The sequence below is a fragment of the Scyliorhinus canicula genome, chromosome 11 (genome assembly GCF_902713615.1).
Source record: "Scyliorhinus canicula chromosome 11, sScyCan1.1, whole genome shotgun sequence".
Classification (NCBI taxonomy): Eukaryota; Metazoa; Chordata; class Chondrichthyes; order Carcharhiniformes; family Scyliorhinidae; genus Scyliorhinus; species Scyliorhinus canicula.
In genome coordinates this window covers 50,466,863-50,477,478 of record NC_052156.1, presented here as the reverse complement: position 1 = coordinate 50,477,478, position 10,616 = coordinate 50,466,863, and the positions used below count along the sequence as shown (strand labels likewise).

General features: G+C 49.5%; 1 protein-coding gene across 1 annotated transcript in view; it reads left to right on the top strand.

Annotated features, from left to right (window-relative positions):
• Window positions 1-591: 591 nt before the first annotated feature.
• The window catches only part of prickle2b (prickle homolog 2b), a 441,701-nt gene continuing 431,676 nt past the window's right edge, over window positions 592-10,616 (top strand). The window contains 1 exon segment of the mRNA XM_038810573.1: window positions 592-657. Coding sequence (XP_038666501.1) covers window positions 607-657 — 51 coding nt within the window. The 5' untranslated portion in view covers window positions 592-606.

Below are 10,616 nucleotides of genomic sequence, written 5' to 3'. Positions count from 1 at the left end.
GAAACTGCACAAATCCTATTTCCCGTTTGCTAAATGAAGATAACTAATGGAACAGGCCATCACACCCATATTTCGCACTCCTCTGTAGGATAAAAGACATAATCAAGAAAATAATGTGATCAACAGGGAGCAATGTTCCGGATAAGATGAGTTGGAGGGCAGTCCTCAGGATAAAGACACTGTCCCGGTCGCACAAAGAAATCAAAAGCTAAGGATAAAGCAAGATCAACAGGCATTCTTCAGGATGTCTTGGGGATTCCGATGATCGAAGCATGAGATATCACTACATCTGCCCTGCTGTCTCACCAACACCCAGGCAGCTTGAGGCTTAGCCCCCGGCCCTAGCCCTGCAGGAGTGGGGGTAATGTCTCGACTGGTTTGGCGCCCTCAATGAGGATCAGGATCATACAGGACCAGTGATCAGTGGGCCAGACTGACCCCTGGCCTCGAAGACATGCTACCTTGTGCTCCATCAAATACACCCAGCCTCCAAATCCAGATTATTGAAACATGGCAGCCAATTTTCGAACTCAATAGGATCTCTTGTACCACCTCTCGCCAAGGGCTGTCCCCAGGAATATACCCCAGTTAAACCCTTCAGGATGAATGGCAAGCCATGTAGCAGGATCTCAACAACAAGAAGACCGGCCCCAACCTGTGAGTGCTCTCTCAAGTACAAGAACCTCTTTTGTGTGGCTCCAGAAAAGTACCTCGCTACTCTTGGAAGTGAGGCGATGACTTGTACCGCAGTCAGAAATTTTAGCAATAGCTCTGTTGGTAGTCACCATCTGACGCACACAGCACCACCAAAGTGAAAGCTCGTTCAGCAGCAACTGCTCCACTGCAGGCAGGGCCCACCTCTAGCTGCCAGGAGGAAGGATTTTATATCCATTTATCTCTGCTCTTTCAGAAAGACACCTACCAAACATATCCTGAGGCATAGCACAAGCCATGTAACCCAAGAGAAGACAAATATGAAATGTGCACTAGAATGAAAAGGTGGATTAAAAGATGAGCAGAGTCTGACCTTGCAAAAACACAGCAGCTCCTGCACTCCCATCATGTGACCCAACACATTTCCTTTACTAAAAATATTTTATTCAAGGCATTTTCATATAAACAAACCAAAGCAGAAGAACAACCATACAACGTTATAAACAACCGACACCCACTTCTCCCCCCAATACCGTCCCTTCTCCCATTCTGCCGTCCACATTTTAACCTCCTTACATTTCCCCCCTCCCCCACCTCCCTTTGCTGACCCCTCAAACCTCTTTGAATAAATCAGTGAACGGCTTCCACCTCCGAGTGAACCCATCGAACGATCCCCTCAAGACAAACGTGACATTCTCCAGCCTCAGGAATTCTGCCAGGTTGCTCACCCACACCCTCGCTTTTGGTGGCTGAGTCCCTCCACCCGTGTGGTCAGCACATCCCACCTCCTAAAGTCCCCCTTCATCTGCTCCACCAACCGAATCAAGTTCAACTTCTGCAGCTGTGTCCAGCCCCGTGTCTCCTGGATGCCCATCTAAAACTCGCCCCCTCTACTTTCAATGGCAGATCCACTAACCTCCTCTTGCCCTTTTGTCTCAATCAGTAACACCTCGCTCTTTTCAACTTGTACCTGGAGAACTGGCTGAATTACTCCAGTATCCCCATAATGTCCCCAATACTACCCAATGGGTCCAAAATGTATAGCAGCAGGTCGTCCGCATCGAGCAAGATCCTGTGCTCGGTGCCCCCTCCCCGCACAATCCCTCTCCAATCCCCCAATGCGGTAAGCGCAAGTTCCAGCGGCTCTATTGCCAAAGCAAAGTACAACGCGGAGAGCGGACACCTCTACCCGAACCCAAACCACCCCAGCACCTCCGGCAAATACTCCGACTCCACCCGATCAAATGCCTTTCCGCGTACGTCGTCACCTCCTGCCCCTCTGAAGGCATCATAATTACATTGAGCACCCTCCTCACGTCACCGACAACTGCCACCTCTTCACAAAACCGTTAGGTTGTTGCCTATCACCCCTGGGACATGCTCCTAGATTCGCACAGTCAACAACTTGCCATCTACATTCAGTAACGATACCGGGCGGTACGACGCACACTGCTCCGGATCTTTGACCTGTTTCAATATCAGGGAGATGGAAGCCTGTGACAAAGGTAGGGTGGAGTTTCTCCTCTTTCCCCCCCCCTCTCCCTCGCCTTGTTGTACCCCCTCCCCCCAAAAAAAAACCTTTTTATAGAACTCCACTGGGAATCCACCTGGGGATTTCCCTGCCTGCATTGCCCCCATACTGTCCATCACCTCCCTCAACCCCAGTAGGGCCTCCAATCCCTGAACCAGCTCCTCTTCTACCTTGGGGAATCTTCAGCCCTGTCCAAAAACAGCCGCATCCCTTTTTCTCCCCCACCCAGGCCGAGGGTTCCGACTCATATAGCTTCCCATAAATTGTCTCCAACACATCATTCACCTCCTTTGTGCCCAACACCACGCTACCCTTATTGTCCTTTACTCTGCCAATTTCTCTCGTAGCCTCTCACTTCCTCAGCTGGTGGGTCAGCATCCTGCACGCCTTCTCGTACACTGCCCCTGAGGCCCTCCGTAACTGCCCCACTGTCTTCCCCTAAACCAAGCTCCATCTGCAGCCTCTGCCTCTCCTCTGGGACCTCTGAATACTTCCTATCCACCCTCAGGATCTCATCTATCAGCCATCTCCACCCGCTCTGCTTTCTCCTTGTGCGCCGGAATTGAGATGAATCCCCCCCCCCCCCCCCTCCCCCAACCACCGCCTTGAGCGATCCCATAAATGGTGGCCACCCCCATGTTGTTTAACTGCACTTACGCCTGATTGGTGGCCCTCACCTACTCACGCACCTCCTCAGCCACCAAAAGCCCCACATCCAGCCTCCACTGCGTGTGCAACCCCCCCCCAACATGCTTACCCCCGCCCCCACCAACCCCGGTCTGCTAGAAAATCCACCTGACCATGATTGCCAAATGCTCCAAGTCAACCAATCCCACCAGCAATACCTTGTCCAACACAAAAAAAGTCAATCCCGGAGTACACCGGTGCACTTGTGAGAAGTATGAAATTTCCTTCATCCTTGGTCTCCTGGCCTCGGCGGGTCCATCCACTCCCCCTCCCCCAATGTGCTCCATCAGCCTCTTCAGCTCCTTCGCCACTGCCCACGGCTTCACCGACCTCGGGCTTGACCGGTCCAAGCTCGGCTCTATAACTGTACTAAAATCCACCCCCATGATCAGTTGGTGCAAGTCGAAGTCCGGAATCTTGCCCAGAACCCGCCTCATGAAATCTACATCATCCCAATTTGGGGGCATAAACATTTACCAGGACTACCAGTAACCCCTCCAGTTTACCACTTACCACCACAAACCTTGCACCAGCCCAAACCGGGACTGCCAAAACATTCTCCACCTCGAACGCCAACCACCTATTCACTAACACTGCTAACACCCTCGTCAGCATATCCTGTCCTGAGTGGAACACCTGTCCCATCCATCCTTTCCTTGTGGACCTTGTCTGGCCCCCATCTTTAAGTGCGTCTCCTGCAAAAAGGCCACATCTGCCTTTGGAATCCTTGGGTGCGCGAACACATGTGACCGTTTGACCAGCCCATTTAGCCCCCTCGTGTTCCACGTGACCAGCCTGGTGCCTAGTCGGGGTCTCCCTGTTCCTCCTCCCCTGCCGAGCAGTCATATCCCTTCTGGACCAGCCCCCAACCCATGTCAAGCGATCCTCTAGGCCCACCATCAGGTATCCACCGTCACTGACCCTTTTCTAACTGCGCCACTGCAACCACACCCTGTCAGCAACCCTCCACCTCTTAACAAAATATCAGCCCCATTCTCTCCCCCCTCCACGACTACCTCCTGACAACCTCCCACTTCACTCTCATTAACTAGACTGCCCAGCTATCATGGTGGCCCCGCCCAAGGCCTCCAACCTCCCTGTCACCCCACCCCATCCATACCCCCCTAAAGAGGAACAAAATGTACACTCATCCTTTATGTTCCCCCATGAAAAGCCTGCCCTCGAGAAACCCTGCCAAGTTCAATGTCCTCGCTGTCCTCCCAGTCCATTGTCCCTCATGAACTCCATCGCCTCTTCTGGCATGCCAAAATAGTACTCGTGCTTCTGGAAAGTCACCCAGAGGTGGGCCAGGTACAGTACTCCTAACTTCACCCTCTATTTAAAGAGGGCACTCTTGACCCGGTTAAACCAGGCCAGATCTACTCCCAGGTACTGGGTACACCCGCGAGCTCATTCTCTTTCCAAGTGCACTTCCTCGTCTGCCTCGCCCATTGGAGGATCTCCTTATCCAGAAAGCGGTGCAACCGCACCATCATCGCCCTTTGTGGCTCGCCCGTCTGTGGCCTCACCAGCGCCCTGTGAGCTCAGTTGAATCCCAGGGCCCAGTCAAAGCCCCCCTCCCCATTAGCTTCTCCAATATTTTGACCACGGATGTGCCGGCCTCCGAACTATCGTTGCCTTTCGGCATCCCCGCAATCCTCAGATTTTGTCTTTGGAGTGATTCTCCAGATCCTCCACCCGGCTTGGGTCACTGTCTGCGGAGTCTGCGCATTCTCCCCGTGTCTACATAGGTTTCCTCCGGGTGCTCCGGTTTCCTCCCAACAGTCCAAAAATGTGCAGGTTAGGTGGATTGGTCATGATAAATTGCCCTCAGTGTCCGAAAAGGTTAGGTGGGGTTACTGGGTTATGGGGCTACAGGGATGGGGTGGAGTTGTGGGCTTAAATGGGGTGCTTAAATGGTGCAACTCTAAAATGAATGAAAGGTTTTGGTGAGGATCTGTAGATGATGTCTACATGGGTGAGTCCAGAAAAAGTGAATATAAATATAAAATAGCCACAAAGAAATCAAATGAAAAGTTTTATTTGCACAATGTTATATGGAGTTTAAAAAAATATTTTTACTCTCCTTTTTCACATTTTCTCCCAAATTTACACCCAACAATAATCAGTAACTAATGCACTGTCAATCCCCATATCAATAACAACGGTCCCATCCTCCTACCAAACCCTCACACATTAGCCCGCATGTTAACATAAACAAATGACAAAAAAGAATTGGGAATACCCCATAGTCACCATTATCACATACAGTCCTCCCCCCCCCCCCCCCCCCCCCAACCAACCATGTTCGATGTTATCCAATTTCGAAAGTGCATAATGAATAACGCCCATGAGTTGTTGGACCCTTCCATCCTTCCACTCAGTTCAAATTTGACCTTCTCAAGAGTCAAGAATTCCAGAAAGTTCCCCCGCCACGCCAGGGTACATGGTGGAGAGGTTGATCTCCACCCTAACAGGATCCGCCTTTGGGTAATCAACGAGACGAAGGCTACAACATCTGCCTCTGCATCCATTTCCAATTTGGCTGATCAGACACCCCAAATATGGCTTCCCGAGTGCCCGGGTCCAATTTCATGTGCACCACTTTAGAGATTATCCTAAAAGCCTCCTTCCAGTAATCCTCCAGCTTTGGACAGGACCAAAACAAATGAACGTGGTTTGCGCCCCCCCCCCACCGTAACGTTCACACACATCTACCCCCTCAAAGAGTCGGCTCATCCTTGCTTTTGTGAGTTTTGCTCTATATACCACCTTCAGCTGTATCAGCCCCAACCTCGCACACTAGGTACAGGCGTTCAACCTCCGGAGCACCTCACATCAGAACCCCTCCTCCATACTCTCTCCCACTCTTCCTCCCACTTTGCCTTGATCCCTTCTGTTCCAAAATAAAAATGAAAATCGCTTATTGTCACGAGTAGTCTTCAATGAAGTTACTGTGAAAAGCCCCTAGTCGCCACATTCCGGCGCCTGTCCGGGGAGGCTGGTATGGGAATCGAACCGTGCTGCTGGCCTGCTTGGTCTGCTTTAAAAGCCAGCGATTTAGCTCAGTGAGCTAAACCAGCCCCTTTTAGTCGCGTAAACTGCCGATACTACCCCCTTCTCCAGTCCCCTTGTCGTCAGCACATCCTCCAGCAATGTGGAAGTCGGCTCTACTGGGAAACTCTATCTCCTTTCTGGCAAAGTCTCGAACCTGCATGTATCTAAATATTTCCCCCTCCTCCAGCCCATACTTCGCTCCCAGCTCCTTCAATCCTGCAAACCGACCCGCAAGAAGCAAATCTTTTAGTGTCCTCATTGCTTTCTCCTACCGTCTCTGAAAATTTCCATCCCACTTCCCTGGCTCAAATCTATGATTCCCCCGAATCGGCATTTCTGTTCACCCTGCTCCCAACACGAAGGGCTGGCGAAACTGCCTCCAAATTCTCAACAAAGCTATTACTACCGGACTCGCTGAGTATCTCCCCAGTGCTGTCGGGAGCGGCACTGTTGCTAGTGCTTTTAATCTCGACCTCCTACACAAACTCTCCTCCATTCTGACCCATTGGTAGTCAACCCGTCTGACCCAGCTCCGTACCTTCTCCACATTCGCCGTCCAGTAATAATACATCAGGTTCAGAAAACCCAAACTCCCTACCTGCCTTCCTCTCTAGTAGTAGCAGCTTTCGAATTCTGGCCACCTTCCCTCCCCATATGAATGAGGTAGTCATCTCTTCGATCTCTCTTTTTAAAAAAAAATATATGCTTTTGGCAAGAAAATCAGGTGGCATTGGAAAATAAACCGGAATTGCGGCAACACATTCATTTTAACCACCAGTAACCAACCCGCCAGTGACAGAGGGAGACCATCCCACCTTGCCAGATCAGCTTTCACCCTCCCCACCAAACTAGAAATGTTGTACGTACGGAGCCGCCCGTAAGGAGCAGTGCTCCGAAAGCTAGTGTTTGAAACAAACCTGTTGGACTTTAACCTGGTTTTGTAAGACTTCTTACTGTGCTCACCCCAGTCCAACGTCGGCATCTCCACATCAAAGCAAAATCCAATACCTCCTATTTGAATATATCATTAATGCCCCTCAAAGGGGCAGCGCGGTGGTTAGCACTGCTGCGTACCGGCGCCGAGGTTCCAGGTTTGATTCTGGGTCACTGTCTGTGTGGAGTTTGCACATTTTCCCCATGCTTGCATGGGTTTTGCCCAACAACCCAAAGATGTGCAGAGTAGCTGGATTGGCCACGGTAAATTGCCCCTTAATTGGAAAAAATGAATTGGGTACTCTAAAATTATTTTTTAAAAATTAAATAAATGAATGCCTCTCGCCATTTTAAAGTTCTAGATCATTTGTATCCCGAGTTTTCTTTTCTGCAGTAAAAACCAGTTCAATGCAATAAGTCTTTCCTAATACAGTAGCAAAGAGTTTCAAGTCCCAGGAGATCTTGACCTGACTATTATGTTATTTACATAGACAAACTATTCTGGTAGGATTTAAGTCTTACAATCTACGTTAAGAACTTAAATAGACTGAGTGTAACATATCTGAGATTGCTGACTATACAAAGCAAAGTGGGAATATAAGCTGTGAGGAGAGCACAAGTGATACACACAAGTGAGTGGGCAAGAAGGTGACAGATGAAGTAAATGGGTAAGTGTGAGGTTATTTACTTTGACAGTAAGAGTAGAAAAGCAGAATATAAGCCATGAAACTTCTAAAGGTTGGCGTTCAGATGGACTTGGGAAGACAAAGTTGGCATGCAGATACAACAAGAAATTAAGAAGGCAAATTATATATTTTTACAAGGGGATTGCAATACAAGAATAAGGAAGTGTTACTATAGTTACACAAGTTACATCTGGAGTACTGTGTGCAGTTTTGATCCCCATATGTTTGGAAGGATATACTTGCATTGGAGACAGTAGAGTGAAGCATCACTAGATTGGTTCCTTGGATGAGAGGGTTGTCCTATGGTGAGAGTCTGAGGAAATTCACCTAGCTCCTTGGAGTTTAGAAGAATGAGATAATCTCCATGATGTCTGTCATCTATCCATCTTGGGAGTCAATGGACTGTGCCCAGGGTGTTGAGGTCAATTCAAGTGTGGCGGTCCCTTCTGCAGCTGGTACAAATGAATAGCATTAATCTGAGGTTTACTGATTATTTTTCCCTCTTTCAGCTTGCTTTTTCACCATCTGGTCATTTCTTTTATCCTGTGCTTTTTTCATGCTTGTCAGGACTTCCCTTTCCCATTCATTGACTCCATCCTTATATTGCAGATGTGGGAGATCTGTTGGTCTCTTGCTGATCGCAAGCTCACAGCGTGCCTCAAACTGTTATATTTCTTTGTTGCCGCAAAGAGAAAAGGTATGCAGCTGTCCACACTCTGGATTCTTGTAAAACACGAGAGGTTTATTAAGAGGTGCTCTTACAGTCAAGATGGTTAACTGCCGACTTCCGGTGGCGGACATGGAGTGAGTGGCTTCCACATTTAGCCTGAGGACCTGAGGGGCTGGTTTAGCATACTGGGCTAAATCACTGGCTTTTAAAGCAGACCAAGGCAGGCCAGCAGCACGGTTCAATTCCCGTACCAGCCTCCCCGAACAGGCGCCGGAATGTGGCGACTAGGGGCTTTTCACAGTAACTTAATTGAAGCCTACTCGTGACAATAAGCAATTTTCATTTAATTTCATATCATTCACCTGGCGAAGGTGATAGACCTGCTGAGAGTGGGAATCGTGCGTCTGGAGCTGAGGCTGGAGACTAAGAGTCAGGCGATCCAGAAAGTAGAGGAGGCGGTGGGGGAGCTCGGGGAGCAGCTTATCTCATTGCCAGATGTTGAGGGAGACTCGAGGAGGAAGTGGAGGATTTGGAGAACTGCTCCGAGGGAAAATTTGAGAATAGTGGGGATGCCAGAGCGCACCGAGGGAGCGGACATAGGCCCTGATGTAGCCAATATGTTGGAGCAGCAATGAGGGAGGGGGCCTTCGACCGGCCCCTGGAGGTCGATTGGGCTCATACTGCGCTGATGAGGAAGCCTCAGGCAAATGAGCCACCAAGGGCGATGATGGTGAGGCTACATCAGTTCTTGGATATAGAGAAGATCTTGCGGTGGACCAGGCAGATGAGGAGATGTACCTAGGAGGGTAACGAGCTGTGTGCAACTGGCTAAGAGGAGAGCTGGATTCAACCGTGTCAAGGTTACCCCTTTTAAGATGGGGGTAAAGTTTGGGAAGATGTACCTGGCTGTGAGTATTATTTTGGAACACTGGAGGAGGCAATGGAGTTCTTGAAAGACAATAGACTGGCAGGAGAAGGAGGACATTGAACTTTGGAGGCAGCGTGAGGCGATGTTGGTTCTCTCTGCCCTTTTTTGTTGTATTGCATTGTTCCTTTTTGGGTGATCAGGGGCGAACCTCTCTTTTCTCAGGCCATTTTAGTTTTAAGTGGTGTTCTTTGGGGGGGATGCGATACGACTGTGGAGGGTGAGTGCACCTTTTTTATCATGGTTATCTTTGTTTTCACTATGGAAGTATGCGAGGGGGCGGTAGGATGCTTGGCACCATGGGTGGGGTTTGCCAGGTTAGCTGTGCGAGCTTGTTCATGGGAGCACAGTGGGGGGTGAGCAGGTGGTCAGAGTGTTAAAGGGGGGATGGGATTGTTGTTTTGTTTAGTGGAGGGAGGGAACTGCTGACGGGCGTGGGACTGTTCATGTGCAATAAGGAGGGAGTTTGTAACGGTGGACTTCCGAGGGTGAGCCTGGAAGGTCATATGATGCAGGCTGGGGGGCTGGCCCAAGAAGGGCTATGATTGATCGGCAGGAGAGTGGGGTGGGCGGAAGGGGCAGGGTGCCCCTCGACCAGGCTGATCATATGAAATATGAGGGGGCTGAATGGGCTGGTCAAACGGTCGTGTGTGTGTGCGCACCTGAGAGTTTAAAGGCGAATGTGGCGTTTTTACAGGAAACATATTTGAATATAGGGGACCAGACGAGGCTAAGGAAAGGGTGGGTAGGGCGAGTCTTTCACTCAGGATTGGATATGAAGACGAGAGGGGTGGCAGTGCTGATAAATACGCGGGTAGCGTTTGAGGTGGGGAATATCATCGCAGGCTCGGGGGAGGGAAGGTTGTGATGGTGAGCAGGAAATTGGAAGGGATACCAGTGGTCCTGGTGAGCATTTGTGCCCGTTTATACGTTTATTCCATAAGACACTAGGAATTTGCTTACTCTTATTGACAGTGATCCCTGGTCCTTGCACAAAACGTTCAGCCAATCCATTTGCTGCAGGATGATGTGGAGCTGACTTTGATGCGATGTATACCATTTCCCTTCAAGTTCTCAAACTCCTTTGAAGTAAAGTGAGTACCATTATCACTGACACTCTGCTCCAGTGTTCCAAATTTTGCCAATATTTTGTCTAGTTTCTCAATGGTCTGCTCAGTCATGGTTGACTTCGTTATCATGACTTCTGACCATTTTGAGTGTGCGTCCACAATCACGACCCTCCAGTGGACCAGCATAATCAGTGTATATTCTCTGCCATAACTGTGTTAGCAATTCCCATGGATATAATGGTAGAGTGATCCTTTGTTTTGCACATACTTTCTCTTCAATTTGAGCATCTCATCCTGGCCACCAAAAATAACTGTGTGCCAATTCCTTCATCATCCTCACCACACCGGGAGGTCCCTCATGCAGTTGGCCAAGGATTCTACTACGCAAGCACGGAGGAATATT